The 26801-nt window shown below is 40.1% G+C and overlaps 1 protein-coding gene across 16 annotated transcripts in view; it reads right to left on the bottom strand.

Moving 5' to 3' along the window:
* Window positions 1-289: 289 nt before the first annotated feature.
* The window catches only part of sox6 (SRY-box transcription factor 6), a 165490-nt gene continuing 138978 nt past the window's right edge, over window positions 290-26801 (bottom strand). For 12 of the 16 annotated variants that reach the window (XM_048184154.1, XM_048184159.1, XM_048184157.1 and 9 more), the window contains 4 exons: window positions 16786-16891; window positions 8506-8739; window positions 6619-6835; window positions 290-5618 (listed from right to left, as the gene is read on the bottom strand). In XM_048184154.1, coding sequence (XP_048040111.1) covers window positions 5309-5618; window positions 6619-6835; window positions 8506-8739; window positions 16786-16891 — 867 coding nt within the window. In that variant the 3' untranslated portion in view covers window positions 290-5308. The remainder of the gene's footprint in view (window positions 5619-6618; window positions 6836-8505; window positions 8740-16785; window positions 16892-26801) is intronic. The other 4 variants (XM_048184162.1, XM_048184160.1, XM_048184161.1 and 1 more) reach the window with 2 other exon arrangements.

Below are 26801 nucleotides of genomic sequence, written 5' to 3'. Positions count from 1 at the left end.
TGTTTGCATGTGTGCAGATTACTTCTTTGCTTACTAATACACAGAAGTATGTAAATGTTTGAATTCTATTCAAAGGTATTTCTACTTCAGCCATTGCATTTATTATGACAGCTAGCTCATATTATGCTCAAGGCACATAAAGTACATTCATTTACTACTCACTTAACACAAACTCCCAAAGTAAAATTAATTCCAAATAATTAATTTCCACATACTTCTGGTTAAATAATATTTTAAACATGTCCATGACTTACTACCAATCACTAATAAAAAAGAAACGCACAACAAATAAAACAAAATGTCTCTTTAATTTGTAAGTGTCAACAGCAGTACAAAAGATGGAGTGATGGTGAGACGATTTTGTCATACGTGTGTGTACTCTATCTTTTATGGAAAAAGAGGAACTCTTGAGGTAAATAAGCAAACAGACAGGAACACCCTCATCTGCCGTCGTACATCAGTGAATTGAGAATATACTGTAGAAATGGTGTTACATTACAATATGCCAAATGCTGCTTGTGGGGAGAACAACCTAGATATTTGTACAATTCACTAAGGTGTCTAAATACACCAAAATGTGTCACTCTTCTGGTTTATTTTATTTGATATAATAATACTACCATTACAGAGAAGACTGGTCTCTGGACATACAACTGTAGCATTAATTAGTTTACCTCACGTCAATACTGCACATGGAAACCAATGACTTGCTGGTTTACATACTAAAGCCAAGCAAAAATATTTTTAGTACCTTTTTTCATTTTTTTAAACAATAATATCCTTAGCAAATAGCTGTCTTTTGTACTGTATAAAGAAGAATGTGAACACAAATGTGATGGCAACCTTTTTAAGTTCAATTAAAAACTTTACACTGGACTGTACAAGATATTATGATAAAACTATTTACATTTTTAGACTTAAAACTTTTTTTTTTTTTTTTCCAAAAGCAGCAACAGATACTATTCTACATCTCTAACGCCCGAACAATAATACCTGCCATGGGTCTATGTACCTGCTGAGAAACCGGTCTCTACACACACGCGCACACACACACACACACGCGCGCACACACATGCACACACAAAAAGACAAAATCAAAGAAAAGTGTTATCAGGCTGCTAGCAGGATTCAAAACAAGAGTGTACCTAGCGACAGAAGCCACACACAGTGTTGCTTGAGAGACAACAGAAACCTAAAAGCAAAGTTCCATTGACAACAGCATTCGTTGTCCCTGACAGCAACATTTTACTCTTCTGAACAGCAGCTAGCATGTCAGTCCAGCATGTCAGTGAATTGTGCTGATTAAATTAACAAAAACTATCCCACAATATACATCACAAAAGTCCATACCAAAAAAAAAAAAAAAAGCAAAAAAAAAAGCATTACAGTAAGATAAGTAGAAACACCCAAACTTTGTCCTCAATTATTGTACCTACTTTGCATTAATATGGCAGTGACAGTTATGTATTATTAAAAGAAATGTCATTTAGACTTGCTGTTGACTGGATGAGAAATGGTCTATTAAACACTATGAAGCAACACAGAGCAAAATACTGTATGAAAACCTCAAATGCACAGAGTGGGTCTGCATTGTGCAGCATAAAAAAACAAACAAAAACAAAACATAAATATTTGCACATCCCCAATGGATTAAATGCTCACCGAGAAACTCACATATGTTTTCAGATGATGCTGTACTGTATGATACACCACAACTGATGCCCCACAATTACTGTACATGTTCTTTCATTCAAATTTGGCACATAACCAATTATTATATAACTTCAGCAAGTACCTTAACATTTAAAAAACAATTTGTAAAACAAAAAAAAAAAATGAAGAAAATTACGTACATGGATTTCAAGATTTGTCCTTTGCTACAGAGTGCACTAACAACATAGCAAATGGCTGGTTAATTCAGCATGGAGTGCGAGGTTCATCACTGAAACACATCGAAGTGAGATGTTCTCAGCTGTTTCTCCAATACTATTCAATCAACAGGGATGTGAATTCAGCAACTACATGAGGTACAGTGAATTGTCAGTTTGTGATTTCGTTCTTTTTTCTAAGCACAATGACCAAAAACATACACACACACACACACACACACACACACACGCACACACACACACAAACAAACAAAGAAGAAAAAAGTAAAATACATAATTTATACTTCAGTAAGTATCCATGAACAAAAATAGAATTCTATTTTCCTATGTTATATTTACAATGAAAAGAAAAAAAAAAATAATGAGATGGAGATTTTTTTTTTTTTTTAAAAGAAACTTTGTTTTGAGCTCCAATCCATTTTGAAATTTCACTGTTTTTATTCTTGTTCTCTGATTGTCCTTTAATTCTGTTCTACTGACACTTTTAGAGCCAATAATGGCTAATAAATACAATAAAATGTCTATGCACTAGAGAGCTTCAAATACAATATACAACACAAACATACATGACCATTAAAATGTGCTACTGAAGTCCGGTGTGTCTCAGTTGGCCAGTCACAACGCGAGCCTCTCCGTTGAGTATACTGCTCTTTCTCCCCTAGGCAGCACTGGAGCTTAAACAAAGTGTTCATTCATCACGTGTCTTTGCATAAATAAACAAAATATGTCAAGAGAAAAATGACTCAAATCTGGCAACTGTGAGGCGCGCTCACATGAGTCCAAACAGGTGACTTGTTCATGTAGGTTTTTTTTTTCCTCGCACAACGGCTTCACATTAGTCAGAATTGATAAAAATACCATTTATATCCAGTGCTTGTAACACTTTTGAATCATTGTCTCCGTGTGAGATTTTTTCTTTTCTTCTTTTTTTTTTTTTTTAATCTATACAAGCGCAATCAAGTTTCAGTCCCAACAACAGTCCTTTTGTCTGCTACCAGCCTACAGAACTGGCTTGGCATGGTCAAGGAAATATGTACAAATCATGTACAAATCAACCAATCCACCAGCAAACAGATATAACAGCTTTAAACAATAAACGTTGGCTTGTAAGCAAGGAAGAAAAAAAAAAATTTGAACGCGCATGTCAGGGGACATCCAGCCAAGTATTGTACCTTATGTAAAAATCACAACAAACTTAAACAAAACCAACAAAATAAAAGGTACAAATACAAGCTTTTAAAGAAGTGCTCAAAACTTCTATGAATTAAGTAAATGCTTTTCAAAGAGGGGTGCTGAAAAAAAAAGTGATGGCTTCAACTGCTGGGAGAAGTAAGCGCTAAATAGTCATCGGTACCTTTTTCGACCTTTAGAGGTAATGCAGTGACCAGCAGCCTTGCTGTGACATTTCCTGTCTATTCTAATCTCTGGGTTACCAATGAAACAGACAGGTTCAAGGGCAAAGGCAAAATAGCGGGACTCATGCATTAATAATGCCGTATTTCAGATGATACCGACTCGTCAGTCATTTTAATAATCCCCCACAGCTTGATCTACTTGTTCCATCTGCTCGCTAGCACCTCGTGGCTGCTTCTGGCCGCAGCCTTTCGCTAGAGCTTTGATGGAGAGAGGGCACAATAAACCACATGGGCCTCGTCTCCATTGTTCGCTACCTTTCTCCTGGGCATGGACCGATGCCGGGAGCCAGATGGCAGCCCCTTGAGGCAGGGTGTGTGCTGGGCAGAGGTCAGGTGAGTGGAGGTGAATGGCACTCGCACCCTGTAGGAGCTTTCAGTAGGGCCAAAGTCTAAAACAAGAGGCCCTGACCGCTGGCTGCTTCTTGGCTGTCCTTCCACACGGAAACAACCTGAGATCCGTTCTACTGCCGGAACGAGCGGGTAATTTAGTAGAGCTGCAGGACTGAATACAAAGGAGCAAAAATGTGCTTTTTTTTATTATGAATTGTCGTCTTTCCCCCCCCGAAGTGCTCAAAAAGATCCAACGCAAGTAGAGTTATTTAAATCGCCAACAGATTTGTCTTTGTGCATTTTCAAATCTGTTTGTTTCAGAGTATATATTTTTTTTTAAATGTAAATACAATTAAACCATCTTAAATCCAAAGACGGTATATAGAAAATTTGGAAAATAAGTGCCATTATTAGTTTAGTTTATTTTCTCCTTAACCCTCTGCATAACAGGCCAAAACATCCTAATAAACTGGACGTTCTCTTAAGACTTAATGATGAACAAATTGCAGAAGCCCAAAGGACTTTAAGACTATTTTATGTCAGTTAAGATTACAATGTCCACAAGACTTAAGTGTAAATAAAAGACTTTAAACTTGCTGCCCTGGAAAACGGGGCTAAAGACTTTAGCAGAATGTGCGTGTACATATTGTACAACAGCAATTTGTGATTGTAATACACCAAAGCTGCCTTTTGCTGCCTGTCCAATTCTGCAGATTGGATGCCATTTGGCCCCTTGGCATTCTGGCCTGATTACAATCACTGTGATTAAGAACCGAGCGGGTAAGACTGAATTAGACAAGGCCGGTGGTTGGACGATCACTGCATTGAACCTCCTGGAGAACTATAACACTCTTAGTTCCTGAGCATTTGAAGACGGTAGTCAATGGAGAGGAGACACAAGTGGAAGAAGAGGAAAAAAAGTGGGATTTGTAGATAAGATTGCAAGGATTGTCTAAGACTCATGCAGTCTCTCCCTTAAGACTTTTAAATTTAAGATTTAAGAGCAGGAAGCTTATGATATGTTTGGCACATCTGGACTTTTTAAAAATGTAATAATATAATAATAATAATGGGGAGTTTTAGGCTTTCCCTCTATGGTTCAGCAAATGTCAGGACTTCTTCAGTTAAGTTTTATCGTATTATGAAATGTCAAATGAAGTGTTGTTGTCTTTTTCATTTTAAATAGTTCTGATTAAAAACATTCACAAGCTGTTGGCTGGTACAGCATACCTGAGTGAGATATAGAACCCCATTGAAAACAGTAATGTACGCTTCAAAAGAAAAAAAAAAATACATCTGTAAATCCATATGAATTTGAGTAAGACTGTGAGTTATGCATTCATATGAAATAATTGTCAAGTCCTATTATTCAAAAATGTCGTAGGAAATACCCCAAATTGTCCATGATCAAAACACAAGGAACAAAACAAAACAAAAAAAATCAATATAATAACAATAAAAAAAGCCAAAATAAAACAAAACAAATTGTTTCACACTCGGAGAAACACTTAAGACCAATAGCTGTTAAATCTGAAGGAGCCACATCTGCATGCTGGCTCCCAAAACGTATATCATCAGAAACAAGTTTTTCTTTTTTTGTTCGTTATGTTCTCTTTTTCATCTTCTTCAGTCTTCCCTCGAATAAAAGGATATTCTTCACAGGGTGTTTTTGCCTCAGTTGGCACTGACCGGCTCCTGTGTGTCATTCTCACTGCTGTAGTCCGATTTGGGCTCGTCCTCAAAGTCCTCGTACATGTCCATCTCGTCCTCTCCGTTCACGGGGTCGTTAGGCACCATGGTGCCTGGTTCCATCTTCATGTTGAAGGTGCTCTGGATGACGGGGATGGTGGGCTCGGGGCTGGCCGAGGCACTGGAGCAGTCTGACGTCATGTGAGGGGAGGGCGTAGTGGTCGCCATGGTTATGGCACCGGGGTAGACGACACCTGCGCTGGTGGTGATGGGGATCTGCGTCTGTGGCTGCTGCCTGATACAGAGGTGATGAAACACACAGGAGAAAGACAGTTTTATGCTTATGAAGAGCAAGTGCGTGCTTTTACTTTTTTTGCAAAGCTCAAGAAGCTTAAGAGCTTTTAAGAGAAGGATGACAAGTTTAACGCTTCTCAAGGAAAACAATTACGGTCTTGGGGAGTAAGAGAATGGAAAGAATGTACACTGGTCGAAAACACGTAAAGCTTGGGGAGTTTAAAACCCAGGCTTGAATGGAACATGCCCAACCAGTAGCCCTGTAAAAAATTATTCCCAATCAGCGACAACGATTTGGGAACGATTGTGAAAATGACACTCATTTCTTTCAGGGCGACAAAGCCAATTGGTTGGTAGAGACACAGTCTCCTGATCTTTAACAGGCTGATTGATACTCCAGCGCTCGTATTTCTTGCTGTTGAAGTGGAAACACCTGGAGCAGGCATTTTCTTCACTCACCACACACAGTAAATTATAGAGTTGTGCTCCAAACATCTGCCCTGCAGCCCTCTCTACATTCATACTCAACTCTAATATCCTAAAATAATGGCTACGTGAGTCCCGCTGCCCTCTGTTACCGTCTAAATGTGATAAACCACCACTTTCGAGCGGCTGAAAGAAAATACTATTTTGCCAATGGGATTCAACCCAGGGCCATATAGAGCATTTCCCCTCCTCCGAGAAAAAATAAATTTACCACAGCATATAATCACAAAGGGAGCGTGTGCGCAACAAAAGGCGGAGCTCACTTTGCTTTGAAGCGTATATTAAAATTAAGTGAGAGGGCCATATAACGTGACAAATGAGCTAAGTGGCTGAATTACTCCAATCAACCTGATTAGGGGGTCACTGGCTTTACACCAGGAGTTGGCACACGGCATGGAGTCATCACCTGCCTATTGTGAGAGGTCTAAGCTGGCTATATTAACTGCCTATAGGGTTTTAACAGAGGGTAGGGCCACCCGCTATTGTTCCTGCTGCGTTTTCCGCCGTGCACCTACCCCACAGTGAAGAACTGCCTCATCTCCTGCCTCCTCGACCTCATCATCTGCTTGTACTCGCCGATGCGCAGCTTCTTGCCGTCGATAATGCAGGTGCGCTTGGGCCGGGGCTTGTACTTGTAGTTGGGATACTTCTCCAGGTGGATCTTGCTGAGCCGTGCCTGCTCTTCATAATACGGTTGTTTCTCCTGGTTCGTCATGGACTTCCAGCGAGATCCTGTTGACCACAGGTGAGAAGTTAGGAGTGATATAGGAGTGACTATTGCAGATTTTCTTCTTGGAGAAAGAATTGCTTCAAACAATACAGTATTTTATAACTACATTTTAAATTTCATTTTATTGAGTTTGATACATTTTCAATACATTCATAAAATGAATTGAATAATTAAAGCTATTTAAAAATGTAAATGTACATTTAGAGAGCTTAAAACACATTGTAGAACAATTGAACTGCATTATTCTGTGGCAAGCACTGCTTTTGTGAATAGAGGGTAACTGCATGACTGTAACTGTTGCTGCATTAGTGGAAACAACAGGCCAGTAAATATCTTCAGCCTTCAGAACGTGCGGGCTGACGGGACTTTTAGTTGCTGTGATCTATTGACTCTCTGGACTGGGGGGACAAGACCCATTTAGCCCTGTCATTTTTCATGACAAACACTGCCCACGTGACAGCCACTAAATCCATCTAATTGAGCTGCTCCCGCGGGCAGCACGCCATCAAGTTTAACTGTGCTCGTCTGTTTGAGATGCATTGAATTGTGTGGAATTACTTGCAAAAGATTAGGCAGGTGTGGTAATAGCCTGAACATCTTATTCACAACATACGTTTTGCTTAGTAGCTATGTAATGCTGAGATGCTTGTTTATTGATTGCTAAGAGGGGAAAAACTGGCGTGGCAATTCTCATTTGCATATGTTGTGCAATTCAAGGTCCGGTGTACTGCATGCTGAAATATCTAGTCAATCAACATGACACTCACCCCCTCTCTCTTAATGGTGCAATTCAGCTACATTTTAGTCCTGTAAGTCTTGGTTTTGGTCCAAAACAGTGGGCTGTTTCAGTTTGGTAAAAACAGACCCTCCCTTTACCTCAACAGACGTTCAGTGTTTCAGCTGTCCTAATTCATACTGATACTATCAGTGTCATTTTAAGAATATATATATTTAACAATTTCATACAATAAAATATTACTAGATTTTCATATAAAAACCTTAGAAGATCAGATCAATAGCCAGGTTTCCTTGTTTTTTTATGCATTTCATTTAAAATTTCTATATGGAAACACCAACAATAAATAAAATATGTAACAATGCAAATTATGCTTACTACATTTTTTTTTTCATTTCATAAGATGACCTGCGCTTAAACTACAGTAGAAACACATTTAATACATTTCTAGACAAATGTATACATCAGCAAATGCCATGTGACTTTGCCTCAAGTAAAATGTCATAGTATTTCTATGATATTTTCCAATTGAGTTTCTTCAGTTTTGTTTTCTTCAACACATGGTATGGAAATGCTGCTTACTTGCAATTGTTTTTGTGATATTTAGATTTTTTGCTAATAATTATTTCAGAGCTTGAATGAAAACATATAGCTAATGACGATCATTCCTTGAGTAGTTACTCCAAAGGAAAGGAAAGTCATTTCAGTAAGTAGAATGACTCTTTAAATGACTGTGTTAAAAAAGATTACTGGATTAGTGTGATCCAAAACAAACAGAGACATTTTCAGCAGTTTCTGAAGCACTCTACAATAGTTCCCTAGACACCAGTTGAGTTTATTCGTATGGTGCATGGCGTCATCCCAAACGAAAACGGAAAGGCCAACGCAGAAGGCCATGGCTGCTGGTCGTGATTGATTTGGGGGGCTTTGACTTACCCAAGATTTTGCTGATGTTGGAGTTGTGCATGTCTGGGAAGGCCTGAAGGATTTTGCGGCGCTCATCTTTGGCCCAGACCATGAAGGCGTTCATGGGCCGTTTGATGTGAGGTTCGTTGCTGTTCCTTCCCCGGGGTTCCCTGTAGACCCGTGCCTCGGTAGTGCTGGCGCCTCCTGTTGGCCAACAATAATACTGATGTGGTTTATCTGCAGAGCCATTCAGTTCCTTACACCCTAGGAACACCAGAGCAAGAAGAAGAGAGCGGGTGGAAACCGTTAATCAACTTAGTAGTGCGGGGCATCCATCAGCACATCAGTGTGACTGGAGCTGAACCAGAGAAGGGAGGCCTGCAGTCGTACCTCAGATTCCAGGCTGCCCATCCCAGAACTGAATGGGACAAGCCCATGTTTTGGAGCATAGAACAAGACGGCATTGTTGGTCGAGGAACTCCTGATGAGTGAAAACTAGCTCAAACCAGACGAGAAGGACCCTCACTATAATGCCTTTTAAATATTTTGTCTGGGTCGCAGCGTTCGTACATTTCTGGATGGCTGTCGTAATGTTTCTCCTGCTATGAGTAATAACAGTAATGCTCTGAATAACAAATGTGGCGCAAGGGTGTTTGTGTAAAGGAGGTAAAATTAGGGGAGAGGGGCAGTGTCTGACAAAACATATATCTCCATGTGATTGCTTTCGATGTGCTGTTAACGCATACAAAGCGTGACAAAAGGCAGACGTAGTGGTTAAACATGGGATGGTAAATAAAATATATCTTATAATCTCATAAAGGCCTAGTACTGTATATAGACCTAGACATGTTTTATGCAGAACAAATTCCAGATCAGCTACCATTTTTGTTACTTGGACATAATAAAAACTTTGTAGGGTCACTAATAATAATAATAATAATAACTAATAATGAAATAATTATATGACAGATAAAATAATAAAATACTAAATTAGGTTTCTGTATAAAAAATGATCACAGGCATTACACACATGCACATGTAGGGTTAGTGAACGAAGCCTAGTGTAAGTGTAATACAGAGCAAACAGACCAGAAGAAGTGTAACTCCTCAATCAGGCCATTCACAATCAGCATGTGTGTCCCCCAGTTTCTGTATTTAACTTTACAGCAGGGTGAAAATGATTCAGTTTGCATGCGCATTTGCTTCCTTTTATTTGTAAGATGTGAAAGAATTAAATAAAAGCTGTATGAATATTTCAACAAACAAAAACATGTTGATAAATAAGGCTTGAAAAATAAAACAAACAAAAAAAAAGCCTTCCCATATGCTACGATACATCTTTAATGATCCAAAAACTGGATAAGAAGGCTTGGAATCAGCCATGAATATTTCATCATCCACATGTGATGTGTATTCATTAGGACCCTGAAACTTCAAGTCTTGGCACATGGTACCTTGCTTTTGATTTCTATTATCACTGGTTTTGATAAACAAAATAAAAACTCCAGCTATGTAATGGATCTTGGCACTGCACCGCTACTAAAGCACCGGAACACTGAGATTATTCCGAAGGCAGCGCGCAGCTCAGAAAAGGAGGAGCGGGAAAATAGGCAATGTTTGAGAGGTACCTTTATTCACAAACACACACTCATGCCACACTGGGGCCCTGAGAGAGAGAAAGAGAGAGAGAGAGAGAGAGAGAGACAAAGTCTAAGTTTCAGGCAGCCAGCAGGAGGCTCTATCCTCCAGGCCCTGCTGGGCAGAATGGCTTTGCACAGGGCCCAAAAGATCCATTTACACATGTCATGTTTAACAATCATAATAATCCAGAAAGGGCTGCTGTTTATCTGGCTGCCCAGCTCCACACAGTCATGGTGCATCAGTCAGGCTCTCTCTGATCTTCCCTCTCCACAACTTTGTACCACCAAACGCACTACAAGCAGCCGCCTCGTCCCAGCCTCTCTCAGCCCCCTTCGTCGGGATTATACGGCGACGGCGTTCCCCGCACAGTACATTAATTTCATTTAGCACGCGCTCACCGTGCAGGATAAATTGATTTCACTTTGTTTGGCTTTGACAGCCATGTTTATTGTGCAATGAAATGTAGTGTGGCGTAGGGCTGACAGTATCCATCAACGCTGGGCAATCTGCTGACTGCCGGGGCCAGATGAAGGCATTCATTACCTTGCCAGCGCTTGCTCGCTCATTCGGCTACCTCACCCAGACACGACCGCCACTGTCTGTTCGGGGGGGATGGCCAGCTCTAATTTACGATTCGCCCCGTGCCATTACTTTACCACTGACACTGATTCAGCAATTTATATACTGGCATGCATGCAGATATAGGCAGAGGTGAGCAGCTTACATGCAGGAAACCGGCAGCTGGACTTCAAAATTGCAGATCGGATCCATTTTTCCGTTTCGCTGAGAGAGGGCGAGAGGGACCTGGGCTGGTTGTAATAATCATCTCATGCCCTGTTGTTGCTGTAGTGCGTCAGCAGACACAGACTCAGCGTTCTCAGTCATTTGAGTGGACCGCAGGAATGAGAGCCGGCTTAGAGAGTGCCGGTGCTCCGCGGGACAAGACGAGCGGCGGCCCCTGGCACGGAGCCCCGCTCGCAGACACGGGTGGTCCGTGCCCCCCACCCCACTGCAATCATGATGTGCCTTAATCAAAAGCAGCCAAAGAGTTGGCAGCGAGGTCGGCTCGCGCAACGTCACCCCACATCCACAACATGCAATTTACAACCCTCTGCTTTTTTTTTTTTTTCTCGCTTGTTGTTGTTTAATAAGAAAGCTTACATGCCTCTGACATTTACAAATTAGCATTAATTGACGTTTTTTTCCCCCCGTGCGGCTCTTTTAGGAAGCACCTAGTTAGGTGTGTTATTGTGTAAATAAATGCAGATGTTTCGGGATGCCACGGGAGACCCCCTGAGGTGCGTGAGGGTGGGGGGGCGAGACGGCAGGAGGCTTCTAATCGACTTTATTGTGATTTATGAGACCTGGTGCCCAACATGACAGAGCGATACGAGAATCTCCATTTAATTTGTCTCTCCCGGTGAACAGGAGGGAGAGCAGAGGGGGACTGTATGAATTACAGAGAAAGAGAGAGAGTGCCCGCGTGGAAGTGCGCGAGTGAAAGGGGCCCCGCGGCCCGGCACACCTGCCTGCAGCAGGCCCAGACTCGATGGTACGCGGAACGGAGCCAAAACGCTGCAGCTAGCCTTTTGTTCTGAAGGCGCACACAGACTGTCACACAAGAATCCGCTTGGAGAAACAAGCAACAATCACGCAAACCTGCCGGGCCCTCTGCGGACAATCCAATAAAGAAAGAGACGCCTTTCCGTGAAGGTATTCAGCGCTGACAATGGGAGTCTCTCCTAACGCGCACGGGCAGATATGACACAATGCTCGGCTCTCCCATTCATGTCAGCACTCATATTGTGCTAATTAAACCATTACAACTTACATGTGATATAGGCCCACTACTTTAACATGCCAATTCTTGGGTTGCACCCAGCTGGATATTTGGAATTCTGCTCTGTGTGTGTGAAAGAGTTTATATGAACAAAAGTGCAACGTGTTAGTGCACGTTTCTTTAAGCTATTGTTTCTCATGCATCTCACCCTGAATGCTGTATAAAGTCTTGAAGACATGCTAAATTCCTGTTTGCACTGCACCATTGTAGAGACCGGCATGGAAACTTGGGACTTGGGCTGAAGTGCAGACTATAAAGACAGTAAAACTATAAGGACTGGCAGTGGGAATGCTGGGAAAACACAGACAGACAAAAGAATGCCTGGTCTCTTTGTTGTATAGACAGCCACATACAAAAGCGCACTACCGTTAAATGTTTTCCATCTATCTCTGAGCGGATTTATGTAAGTGTGATAAAACTATATTTTTTGATAGATCTATGGCATCCCATTTCTGCCTCAGAGTAAAAATAATAATAATAATAATAATAATAATAATAATAATAATAAAAAGTTAATATTACTTCTTGCAGTTGTAACTTTATATCTCAAAATTGCAAGATTATTTGTCATTCTTGTGACTTTATCTCACAGTTTGACTATTTCTCACACTGTGCCTTTTTTCTTATGTTTTATTTTTTACTTTGAGGCAGAAATGGACTTCCAAATACCTTACAATACATTACATTATGCCATTCTTTTGAACTTTCTATTCATCAAAGACTCCTGAAATTTTTATATCATGGTTTCCACAAAAATATTAAGCAAACGTTTTCAACGATCAACCGTTTTGATAATAATAAGAAATATTTCTTGACCACCAAATCAGCATATTGGAATGATTTCTAAAGGATGACGTGACAACTGAAGAGTGGAGTGATGGTGAAGTAACTTCAGCTTTGCCATCACAAGAATATATGACATTTTAAAATATAATAAAATAGTTATTAAAACAGTTATTTTAAATAATATTTCACAACATTACTATTTTCCTGTGTTTTTGATCATATAAAGGTAGCTTTGATGAACATTTAAAAATCTTACCGACCCCAAACTTTTAAACAGTAGTATAGATCCTCGCACATTCAATGTTCTTTTTATGACTTAATAAGCTGTTTATCATACTCGTTTATAAAACGATCGTCTAACAGACAAAAATGTCTGATTGAGCTTATGGTTATGCAGTTATTGCTACCCTATAATAATTCAGCGATAACCTTGCCACAATTTAACATAATACAGCATTAACATAGCGCAGAGATTACAAAGTTGAGCAGTTAATCAATCCAGTCCAACGTTCATTTTGGCCGGCATTGTCTCAAAAGTGTGCTGATATTACCTCGACTTCCTGCCCCTGGAACCACTCAACACACCCTTTGTTCTGCTAAGACCCCCGTCTGACAGAGACAGTTTAAACACACACACGACCCGACCCGCTCGGCAAACAAAACTCATATGCAGCCATATGTGAATGAACAAAGGGGCCATACTAAAGCCTTTTGTGGTATTAGTTAATGTTTTTCATCTGAGCTTAAAAAGACCTAATGACTTTGCGGTGAGCTGATGCATGTGGCTCGTGGCTTTTTGCGAAATGAAGGAAATTCTATCTATTTCCATACCCCGCCGTTATTTTCCAATGGCCTCTCTCTCGTTAGAGATTTGGCAGCTGTTAATTTGGTTGCTGCATGCTTCACAAATATTAGTTCAAGCAACCTAAAGCTTTCTGCGAGTTGTAGCAGTGACAGAGAGCTGTTTTACACCCCAAGCCTTTTCCAATATAACGTGTCTTTTCAGCAGGCAGGACCTCCGTACAGGGAAACATGCTGCCGTTATGGACCCACTCAGTAATTTTCCTCTGCTCTCCATGGCAGTTACTGTATGAGTCTGTTTGCCCTGTTAAAGTGTCAAGAAATTTAATTCTCAAATGGTAGTTTCCTACTCAGCTGATAAATCATTTAAAGTGTATTAAAAAAAAAAAAAAAAATAGCCCCAAAGCTTCTGAACAGAGCGGCGTAATAAAACAAAGACTAGTGGCAAATAAACAGAATAAAAAGGATGAAGGGTTTCCTTTTGTAAGCGGAGGTATCACATACACGGCGCTTACATTCCTCAAATGTTCAGGGAGAGGAGAGGAATGGAATTTGTTTGACTTGGTCTATCAAAAAAGGCTCTAAACACAAAAACACACAAGTAAACACTCCATGTTTCCCAACGGGTAAACACATTCTACTTGTAAAAGAGACTATTTAATGTGGGGCGTATCATCATAAAATGCCGTTCTCATCCTTCATCTCGATGTGTTTGCGGGAAGATGGAGATGGGGATGGCTCTGAGCACTAGTAGTGGCGCCTGTCCACTGGAATGAGAAACCTCTGTGGCCTTCAAACCAGTCTGTACTGAGTAACTGATGGGATGTTCTCTGTTCCTTTACCTCCACTTAGGACTTTAACTCCGCATCTCTCGGGTGGCCGGGTGCCCTTAACCCTGCTTCAGAGCCCACAGGAGACTGGTTCCCACCATGTTGGAGGACCCAGCTTTCTCACTGATCTGAGAGGGTGGGAGAGGATTCTTGGCGGGAATTTGCTCTGGTCTGGTCAGAGCAGATCTTGCCAGACCAGAGTAACGGCATCTCTAAACCTCTATTTACAGATTTAATTTCTATCCAGCAAAAATAAATAATTTATGCTTTAGAAAGCTTATAAACAGGGTTATAAGAGGCTGATCATCTGATCATCCTACAACAACAACAACAAAAAATTATTGTCCCCCTTGTTTTTTTTGTTTTTGTTGTTGTTGTTTTGTTTTTTAAAGATAATACCCATCATTATACTACGGAAGAGGATTAGGGCCAAGCAATAATAAAAAAATAAAACCATCTCGAGATTAAAGTTGTTAAATTTCGAGAAAAAGGTCTAAATAAAATGTTGAGAATAAACTCATTAAATTATGAGAAAAACTCGTTAAATTTCGAGATAAAAGTCGAGATAAAATGTTGAGAATAAACTCGTTAAATTACAAGAAAAAAACTCATTAAATTTCGAGAAAAAAGTCGAGATAAAATGTTGAGAACAAACTCATTAAATTATGACTTTATTCTCAACATTTTATCTCGACTTTTTTTTCAAAATTTAACGAGTTTTTTCTCATAATTTAACAAATTTGTTCTCGTAATTTAACGACTTTTTTCTCGTAATTGAATGACTTTATTCTCAACATTTTATCTCGACTTTTTTCTCGAAATTTAACACGTTTTTTTCTCGTAATTTAATGACTTTATTCTCAACATTTTATTTCTACTTTTTTCTCGAAATTTAACACGTTTTTTTCTCGTAATTTAACAAGTTTATTCTCAACATTTTATTTCGACTTTTTCTCGAAATTTAACACGTTTTTTTCTCGTAATTTAACGAGTTTATTCTCAACATTTTATCTCGACTTTTTTCTCGAAATTTAACAAGTTTTTTTCTCCTAATTTAACGAGTTTATTCTCAACATTTTATCTCAACTTTTTTCTCGAAATTTAACAAGTTTTTTTCTCGTAATTTAACGAGTTTATTCTCAACATTTTATCTCGACTTTTTTCTCAAAATTTAACAACTTTTTTCTCATCATTTAATGACTTTATTCTCAACATTTTATTTCGCTTTTTTTCTCGAAATTTAACACGTTTTTTTCTCGTAATTTAACGAGTTTATTCTCAACATTTTATCTCGACTTTTTTCTCGAAATTTAACAAGTTTTTTTCTCGTAATTTAACGAGTTTATTCTCAACATTTTATCTCGACTTTTTTCTCGAAATTTAATTAGTTTTTTTCTCGTAATTTAACGAGTTTATTCTCAACATTTTATTTCGACTTTTTTCTCGAAATTTAACACGTTTTTTTCTCGTAATTTAACGAGTTTATTCTCAACATTTTATCTCGACTTTTTTCTCGAAATTTAACAAGTTTTTTTCTCGTAATTTAACGAGTTTATTCTCAACATTTTATCTCGACTTTTTTCTCGAAATTTAACAAGTTTTTTTTCTCGTAATTTAACAAGTTTATTCTCAACATTTTATCTCGACTTTTTTCTCGAAATTTAACAAGTTTTTTTCTCGTAATTTAACGAGTTTATTCTCAACATTTTATCTCGACTTTTTTCTCAAAATTTAACGACATTTTTCTCGTAATTTAATGAGTTTATTCTCAACATTTTATTTTGACTTTTTTCTCGAAATTTAACAAGTTTTTTCTCGAAATTTAACAACTTTAATCTCGAGATGGTTTTAATTTTTTATTATTGCTTGGCCCTAATCCTCTTCCATATTATACAGTATGGAACTTAAAATGTTTATATTATTCCATATCTTGGCTCTAGATTTCCACAAAAACTTTAATAAATATTAGAATATAAAACACTGGCGCATACACACGCACTGTTTATGAACAGGGTGGCAAAAGGAGCTGAAGTCTTGTCATGTAAGTTCTATCAGCATTTACACCTCCACACCCAGCACATCAAACATGAGCTCTGGCAACAGAGTCTGGTCCTGGAAGAGGGCCAGCATTGTCTCGATGCTTTGTCATCAAGAACTAGCTGTGAAAAACTTTAAACACAGTCGTGCACACTAAATACCCCCATCAACTACTTCCCCTGACACTGGCCGAGCAACTGTGGAATCTAGTCATTCTAATCATGTGACTGGAGTGTACCTGACCTCATTGCTCACTGTAGTCGACAAGCAAGTACCATTAGATACATGGCAATGCTCTGCAAGGGTACAAAGCACAACAAACAAAATTCGTGAGAAGTCAAGTTACGTTTTGAAACACTACAGAGAGATACTTACCATCGAAATCCTCTGGCCTGGTGAGGTCGATGACTCTGTGACCAATCTTTCCATCCTCGCCTAGTTTGCCCAGGTGATGGCCAAGGCTGTCATAATGAGACCTCTCCTGCAAAAATGAAAGGAAATTTTGGTTCAGATACACTTTCCTGTCTGCAGGATTGTTTTTTCTTTATGTACCATATAACATACTATGACAGAAAATGTTTGATATCGAAAATGGTATTTATTCAGTTATATAATCGGAAAATTAAATATGTGAAAGATATTTAATCTTTCAGATTCATTCATAATTGAGACTTGTTTAAATTATACCATTCTGTGAAATTATGTGTTCTCACACAATGGTACAATGGTCTATAAAGTTAAATTATTAATGTAATAAATATATAAAAATTAGTAAATTAACAACAACAACAATAATAATAGGTAGTATTATAAATATAATCTGAATTTGAAAGAAAGAAATGTAAGGGCACCAATTCAATACTGAAAGGCACACAACCCTGCCGGACACACATGCTCTTCGCATGCATTTTGATGGGCCCGTGTCAAGTCATCTTTATCACAGCTGTAGTTTCTTACGGTCTTCATCTGCAGGGACTTGTACCGATAAAAGTCTGAAACACTCTGCTAAAAAGGATTTAGAAACAACACACTGAAAGATCCTGAGCACACAATGCAGCCTGGGACCTCCAGTGAAATGCTCAGCTTATTTTTTTTCTTTTCCGCTCTCTAATCTTTGCAGTACATGCCCCTGTCTCTGCCGCCCTGAGCTCCCTGTCTATCATTTATTCAAGGCTCATGCTCGGAGGAACACGCCGTGTTTTCCCTTTTGTCGTGTTGCTCTCTGTTCAGATTAAACTTGGCATCATGTCGCACTTGATGCACAATAAACCCCTGTCATTCCTCGCCGGTGCGACAATATTAAATGTCATGTCCGTGTGCATCTACAGAATAAAATAATAGCTTTTGGGGGATCCTCCTGAATGGTTGCAGCACATTAGACTTAATGTATTATGCAGAGGAAGAGGGCCGACCGCTGCTTGGGCCCATTGTTAAATGACCTAGTTCTGCCGTGAGTGCGGCAGGGCATTAGTGGAGGCCCGTCTCGCTCTCTCTAAAGACTCGAAGAGGAGATGGACACTTTGACTCGGCATGATACAAGTAATCTCTCCCCCCTCCGAAAGGAGCAGGAAGATGCTAAAAGCAAAGCGCGTTATATGGCGAGTCGGCCCCAGAGCGTTTGTTCTTCTCCCAGGGTGTGCATTCAATCTCAGGCAAAAGGTGTGCTTGAATTGTCTTTTCTTTAGAGAATGCCTATCATACACAGTTTGAACAGACACTCGGGCGGCCTCCCAACACAATGCTAACAGCTCCCCTGCCACAGACGCAGACACAGATACCAACGTACACATTAATCTTTCAGCCGCGCTGCTTTGGCCGTTTTGCTCGTTTGTTTGTTTTCTGTTCTTTTTGCCACTGGGGAGCCCATGGAGCATGGAAGCTCTTCACACAGCAAAAGATTATCACTCCGGCTCAACTTGTCAATACCTAAAGACAATAGTGGATTACTTGGGAGTATTCCATGCTTATTGCTGTTGTCACTTTAAATAGACTTTATTATCACTGAGGGGCAAATTCACTAAACAGTTCAGGCATGTTTGTATGTGGTATTTCAGCATGAAGGCTTGTGTCACGTTCACTAACCACCTGCAATCCAGTTTAACTAGGTTCAAAATGCACTTAACTAGCCCTGTCATTTTTTTTCCTATGTAAATAAGGCTCATTATAGTTATTTTTTTCATATAAATACGTATTTTCATATAATACATATATACACACTGCTGTTCAAAAGTTTGAGGTCAGTAAGATTTTTAATTTTTAAAGGCCCACTGAAGTCCCTTGAAATGCGCAGCATTATTCAGTCTGTTGACTTAATTTCCACCGAAACAGGAAGACTTGGCGTGAAATATCGAACAGCTCCTCCCCTTTTTTAAATTAGCCAATAACATTTTGTTTATATCACATCTCAGCCAGAGCAATTGAGCAGTTTCCTCTTAATCTAACAGCATTTCCTCCATATCGCTTTAAAATATGGCATTCTGTGCTGAATTCATATGGGTCCGATACGTTTTCTGGTATGCGCCAACTTGCGCATATGATCCGCTCTGTGATATCGTGTCTCTGGGCCGGAACAGACTTTAATATATTTTACCCGCATTGAATAACGTATAAGTAATAAAAAAAATAAATCAAATAATAAATGCTGCTTTAAGCTGCCACAAATTCATTTAATAGAAAAAAAAAATGAAGAATTATCTTTTGTCTACTTGATAACATAAATTTGCCCAAAACTAAATATTTTTTTTCCCTTCTAAAAACGATTACTATTACTCAAAAACATGGCACAAGCATCAGAGGAAAAGAGAGAAGAGCTGTAGAGAGAGAGAGAGAGAGAGTACCGCAATTTCCCACCACCATGCTTGATGGAACAATCATTATTTATGGCCATCTGAGTGATTCTGATGTACAATTAACCACTACCTGCTTATGGCCTGTCATTAAGAGCTGCCTGTCTTGACTCTGCCTTGCTTATTTAAGTGTTTTCTAATTATGACATATGTAGCGGTCCCCGCTGGGCTCAGGCGGCTTTGTAAAGATAAGTTGGAGAGCTAGCTTGGTGTGCCACGCTCCGTGTAAAGCCTCCTACACTGCTGTATTCATCACCAGACCGCATTATTGCACTTAATGAAAGAGGCGCAGCACCCAATGACAAATTGACTGATGTGCGATTAGTCGCACGAGTGATGGCCGATGCTCCGTGGACTGTCCACTAGGGAAGGGCCCAACAACTTGTCTAAGTGTGTGGGTATGTGTGTGTGTGTGTGTGGGGGGGGGGGTTATAAATTACTTGCTTGTGTCATCCCCTCCTCTCTGCTCAGCTGGCTCCCTCTGATCAATCAACCCCTTTTATAAAGTCATGATCATTAAACATCAGTTTGGGGAACAAGGAGCATCCATCACTGAGTTTCATTAAATACTGTTTAGGCACTAAACTTTCTCATTTTCCAGAGCAATAATTAAAGAATGAGCCGGACGAGAGCTATTGTACGTGAAAACGAGATTAGACACTTCAGCGTCTGGGGTCTAACTTAATGGAGTGAGGTAGAGGGTTCATTGATGCCTAGGAAGTGCTGATATCCACGAGAGATAGTGACACTGTTTACAGTGCATATTAGGAGTTGTTGTAATCAAGTGAATAAGAACATAAAACTGATGTGAACACCTTCAAACATTGTACAACGAATTTCCATTCAATTTAATATACTGTGTTTTATATACTTATTGGTTGTAACTTCTATAATTTATGTCGTAGCATTAGGTACAAATTATCGAGAGAAATAATTTATATGCATAACACCAAGCTTTTTGTTCGAAGACTCGAAAAAGAAAACGGGCTAAAGCGCCTTTACTACTGTCTGCATCAAGTGCTGTGATAAATCAATGACATTTTTATTATTTTATGGTGTCATTAAATTTTTACTGATCACTTTGCCACAGAAGAGCAGTAAAGGGTGTGTAACATCCCGAGAAAGGCCCATCCAGTTAGGCAAATGCTTACCAGTACATCTCTGCGACCATTGTGCTATAAAGGATATTTATAATGTGCATTACGGCAGCGAGATGGCAAGAGCCCCGAGTCTCGGCAAGTACAGAGAGAAGGAGAAAGGGAAAGGGTGGTTAGGGGAAAAAAAACGGAAACAATGCAAAAAAGAAAAGATGTCATGGTACACGTTGTGCCCCTCCCATGCTAACCACGACCTCTCTGGCGCACGACTTGCCCTTCCCTCAAATGAGTTCAGCATGCAGCCCTTCATTCCCACATCTAAAATTATAACCGCACAGTCCTAAGCTGAAGTGGAAAAAGACACCCACAATAATCTCCCCTCCACTATCCTTTTTTCCCCCTCCATCCTCAAATTCAGTTACAGAATGCATTTTGTTTCAATGGAGGAGGGTTGCACATTGAAGTAATAACACAGAAGGGCCGATGGCAAGGATGGTGGAACTTCTGAACATCTGGATAGTAGCCAGAGCGAGGAGCCCATGTCAGCGCAGCGGAGAGGGCTTTAATCAGGCCGGCCGCAGAACATGTGCCTGAGGACTGCAGCGCTGGCCGCAGATTTCATGTATTTTGGGCAGGAGCGCATTGTGCTGGTGTCTACCCTGTACTTACGCATCACACTGCCATAGAGTGACGCTTTTCCTGTGGTAAAAATAGCCTGGCTTCAGCCATATGGCCTTGAATTGTTACAGCCGGGTCCAGATAACGGCAACCGCGAGACAACAAAAGACTGGCCTTGGCAGCACGAGCACGTCAACTTAGTAATCTGCCTTTTCTGTCGCCCAGGTGCACATGGCTAATATAACCTGGTTTTTAAAAAAAATCACAATGGTCAAGTGCATAACTGTTTGTGCCATGTCCTTGTCCGGGCTCTGAAAGCTGAGAATACAGCATGTTCTGTCAGTTCCACACCTGGCTGAGAGATCTAAGTGATAAAAGAAATAAAAGAAGGCTTTGAAAGCCTGTTACAATGAGTTCTTGCTGTGTGTATCAGCAATATAGGTTGCTTCAGCCAGCAAAGCCCTATGCAAGCTGCTGCAGTGCACATCTATTTTGCCCCTCATCTGCTTTCAATTCCTGCTGTAACCAATCAAAATGTTATTTATAATTGTGCAGCTTTCCAGTAGTTGGTAGTTTTAAAACGTTTAGTCTAAAGCACATGCAGTTGCTCGCCGAGCCTAGAGCTGCTTTCATGCGGTTGCTCGGTTTTTATACCCGAGCGGTAGTCCACACTCGCAGGCTCCCAGAGCGGCCGCTGGCAGAGCATGTTTGGGGCTGCGACCTCCCTCCACTGGTGGCGTCCTATCGGAGATTTTTTTTTTTTTACCTTCCAAAACCAATTAATCTAAAAACATTGACATGAGAGGACAATGACATTTCCATTTTTTTAATTTATTTTTTAGAACGTCCCGCATGGTTGCAGATTAAACTATAACTATGTTAAACTGACAACTTGCTCACTTATAAAACTTGAGAAATTTACCCACAACATCTGACCTTTCGACATCACGGGGGAAATGAAGCATTTTATACGTGTCCATCTCTCGGCTGTAAAAGAAACTCTGCAGCGCTGTTTTTCTATTCTGCTGCATTGAGATCATCGCCTCTGGATTTTGTTATGGGTTTTCTGGCTTTAAATGACCCTGAACTGTTCAGTGGGTCCTCAAGGATCTGTTAAGAGGGACCTTGCTTTCTCTGCTCTTATCATGCAATCTATTTATAATAATGGACACTCTGAATCGCATGATCTGCGAGACAGAGAGTTCTTTATGCACCTGTTCGGAGGGATTTTGTCCCAATATGGTGCCACATAAATGACCCATTGTAGCCTATTCTTTATGCCGGCTTTGTTGCGGGATATCTGGCGTAAGCAGAGCTGTGCAGGTCTGGAGTATAGGGCCTCGTTGCATTTTTGAATGACTGCCCTGTTTTGGCCATTTGTGTGATTTTACGCAACCACAGTGTAAAATCAGCTGAGCTTCAGTCATGTCTTAAATAAGAGAGAAAAAAAGCTGTGGAGAAAGGGCATGACCTTGTTTCAGAACTAGCTCGAGACGCGCGCCCACTCTCACATGTTGCCGCAAAAGATGCTATTTATATACCCAAACAAATGGAACAAAGAATTAATGTAAGCAATACTCAACAATGGCATTCGCTGGCTATGGGCTGTGCTTGAGTTTAGAATATAATCAAATTTTGGACGGCCAAAGCCATGTACGGCAGGATTTACTTTGCGGCCAAAAATAACCTATGCTGGCAATTTCCAAGACAGCAGCAGAAAAAGGGGTAGAAAATTGCTTCCAGGGCTGCAGACCAGACAAGATTATACCCCAAGTCTTTGTAAAGGGAAGTGTGAATAGGCCCCTAACACATACACACGGGGAGGGAACGAGAGCAAACATTGGCTTCGGGTCTAAAGGTAGGGGGTGAGGATTTCGAGGAGAGTGAGGAAAGCTCCATTTAAATGTTTGTGGCCCTGTGCTCTGGGATTTGAGAAAAGTGAATATTCCACTCATCAATAATGTAGGTGAGAGGAGGGGGCAGGGAGGCCGGCGGATGCTCAATAGGTTAATACACTGGCCTTTCACCCTTTGATTCCAGTTTGGGAAGTGTCAGCACAAGAATATATTTTATCTCCTTGCCAGACCCCATCGGACTGCAACATCTGTCAAAAAGTAGGTTATTAGCAAGGGCGAAATATCTGAAATCAAAATCTGGGCTCTTTCCAGAGTGGAACCTTATCATTAGGTGGTTTGTGAAATTCAATTTGAAAATGTAAAATCAAACAAAGTAGTTTGAATCTAGTGCATAAAACAGATCTAGAAATGTACAATGCAGTGTCCTTCCCAGGGAGGAAAAAATGTACTCTGAACAGGGAATAAATAATAAAATAGTATAACAGCCCTCTGTAGACAATATACTTTTAATAAATATTTGAAAAAAAGGCAAATTGTTGGAGGTCCCATAAAAGCTTTCTTTTACTGACGGGACCATCAAAGGGGGAAAAAAAGACAAATAGAAAACAAGCAAGCAAATGCTAAAACATGAATATTTTACACATGCACCTAAAAGACAGGAGACTCAAAGGAGATGCTCTTCCATCTCAGAGAGAGTGAAATTGCTCTATGTGAGAGAAAAAGGAATGCAGGTCATTCCATTGTGTTCTACGGACACACTTTGTATTAAAAGATGAATTGATCCATCTATAAGCAGCACTTAGCCTCACTCTTCAGCTCAGTCGTTACACTGGGATAAATCAATATTTAATATCCCCCACCAACAGCCCCAGTAGATGATTTTAACCTCTCCTTAATCCCATTTATGTTACCTTTCCAGAATCTTCCACGTAAGCTTTCACTATGATAAACTTCCAAACAGCAGACTGGAAGGCAGTTATTAAAGGGCGTTCAGTATTTATGTCAGGTGAGGCGATGTGTTGAAATATTAATATTCTGAAACTGACCAAAGTGAAAGCTTTTATCTGGAACACTTAGAGGCCTTTTTTTTTTGTCCGTTAGGCGTGAGCAGCAGGCACAGGCCAACTGTCTAACTGCTGGCAGCGCTGGGTGATATACAGCGGGCGGTTCATTACCGTTTTGTACATGGCTGTAGTAGCTCTTCCCATGACATGTAAAGTGTCCCCTCAGAAACATATGGCTAGAGGGCATTACTGTGGCCTTAACTTTACTGGCTTTTAGGTATCAATGAAGCGTTCTAAGACGATATGAAACAATTAGGCCTGCCAATTTATCGATTAATGCTTAAAAAAAATACAATAATAATAATAAAAAATAAAATAATGATCATGCCCCTGATGTATGTGTTAACTGCGCAAATTGAGCTAGAGGACAACTAGACGTATTTTTCAAAGGTAAAATACTTTTAAATGTATGCAGCGTCTTTAAAGAGATGAAAGGTGAGATGGAAAAAGAGGAAAACATCCAAAGATGTCAAATTTTAAATAATTAAAATATTAACAATGTAAGAATGTGTCCTACAGTATGTGAAAAATTCGGTAACACTTTAGTTTAGGGTCCAGTTCTCACTATTAACTAGTTGCTTATTAGCGTGCATATTACTAATATTGGCTGTTTAATAGTACATATAAAGCACATATATTAATGCCTCATTCTGCGTAATACCCAATACTTAAACTTAATAACTACCTTACTAACTATTAATAAGCAGTAATTAGGAGTTTATTGAGGCAAAAGTCGTAGTTAATAGTGAGAATTGGACCCTAATCTAAAGTGTGACGAAAAAACTCAAATAAATAAAAAAAACAAAAACTTGCCAAAATATTGTGTATTAAAATTACCTTCATTTTAGCACTTTCTCAGCAAATATTGATGTATTCAATTAATTCTGATTAATCATAATTTCATGGAATTCATTTGATACAAAATTTGAATCAGCCCTAGTACCAATACCCAAAAATGAGGGATATTCTTCATATTATGCTGAGAATAATGAATGTCTGCATTAGCTCAGTACCATTCGTTTGAACTTCAGAGACACATGGAACATATGAGGAGGAAAATACAGCTTCTGTTTGGCCTCTGGTTGTTTGCGACATCAATACGTCTGTTTGGCTTAGCAACAGACTGAGGTGGAGCTGCCTTTATGATATCATCATTTGCAGACAGTCTTCTGAGCGAGGCTACGGTACAAAAGAGGCCTGCCATTTTCTTCCATCACATTTTAAGGTCATAAACTTGCATTCTCAGATATGGGAGCAACTGAAAACTCAGATGGAAAGAAAGAAATAAAGAACGAGAAAGTCTTTGCAAATGATACTTCAAAAAACGAGGGAGTCTTTGTGATGTGCTCTGTGACCTATAGCAACAATGATAACCCAAGCATACCGGTCATATTTTCACACTGATAGAGCACCTAATTATTATTTGTCGTTCCCTCCTCTGCCCCTTTCTTTGCGCCGCTGGCTGCCCAGAATTACCTTGCCCTCACATCAAAGTCCTTTAGGGAAAACACATTTAGCCACAAGCTTAATGTCTTTTTCTCTGGGGGGGGAGGGAGGAGGTGGAGAGAGACAGGCCGCCTCCAAAGCGATTTCCTCCCCACTTAGAAAAAACACGTAAAGTTCACCTGAGCCGAGATGTCCAAATAACCATGTGAAAAGGTAGGGCCTTACAATCGTGTGAAGACAAAACCCAAGCCAGACAAAAGAATAGGAAAAAAGGCGTTAAGCTCGGCCTGCTAAGAACAATGCAGCCGTAGGTGTGTGCTGCCTGTTGACAAACGTGCCTTTTCAGCCATTGCTGGAGCAACATTCATGTCATGTAGCGGCATATTCGCACATTTGGCTGACCATGAGCTAACCCCAGAGCAATTTTGGGAGGTAAAGAGGGAAGGAGAGGATGAGTTGAGGCTGGTGAAGGTGGAATAAGGAAAAAGGTGGGGAGGGAGACAGCCACAGGTGATGCCTGCATGTTCACATACCGCAACCACCTCCAAAGAACATGAACAAAGCGTGTGAAATCTCAAAAGAATGGCGCGTAATGCACTGGCTTAGGTGATATCTCCGATTATAATGGCTTAGAGTTGGGCATTGTGTTTGAGAAAACAGGATTAGGACTTCCACAATGCCCTTCTGAGCAGTAAAGAGGTATTGTAAATTGCTATGAGAAGCAGCAATAATATGAAAATGAATAAGCTCAGCCTTTATCGAGGATGCTCTTTGGGTCTCAGAGTTTCCTTCCATGCCACCCACATCGGGGCATGTCTTTCGCCCTGACTTCTAAGTTGATTGAAAAATAGTCCCTCTACTTTTTTACATATACATTGACCTACTTTAAGATGCTGGTTGAAAGTAATCAGGTGGTGAAAAATTAATGAGCCTCCACTCCCAGTTCCTGCCTGCGTCTCACAGCCAACTGGCAATATGGCATCAATCAGATGGTAGTGGTGTCTGTTTTTCTGCTACTTGATTGACTCATTGATTGAAGATATTTTTAAAAGGAATCCCTGAGAGAATGCCTGCTCCCGGTACAAAGTGGGCCTGTCCCACACCAGGGGCTGAAGAGGGCTGCCTCTATGCTTTAATTGGGCAGAGACATCATAGTTTGAACCCGCACAGGCCAGGCACCAGAGGACTACGATGGTCCTCCTCGCTCACAAATGCAAACACACACACTCATCCACCATCTACCATGCCAATGTCAATCAAAGGCACTCCTCTGGACGTGCTTCAAAGACCTTGATTGGTTTTAAAGATCATGTCTGAAAAAACACTGTGGGCTCAAGTCCTTGAGCTTGGCTGTTGTTGTACCCTCAGGCGAAAAAGGCAGGAACAAGAGTCAGTTGTGTTTGTTTATATACTTCTGCAATGGAATCTGCTTTCTATCAAATTGCATGAATAAAATTGGGCTTT

This window comes from Megalobrama amblycephala, linkage group LG3 (assembly GCF_018812025.1).
Source record: "Megalobrama amblycephala isolate DHTTF-2021 linkage group LG3, ASM1881202v1, whole genome shotgun sequence".
NCBI lineage: Eukaryota > Metazoa > Chordata > Actinopteri > Cypriniformes > Xenocyprididae > Megalobrama > Megalobrama amblycephala.
The sequence above is the reverse complement of the archived record's forward strand: the minus strand, read 5'-3'. Positions and strand labels throughout refer to the sequence as shown.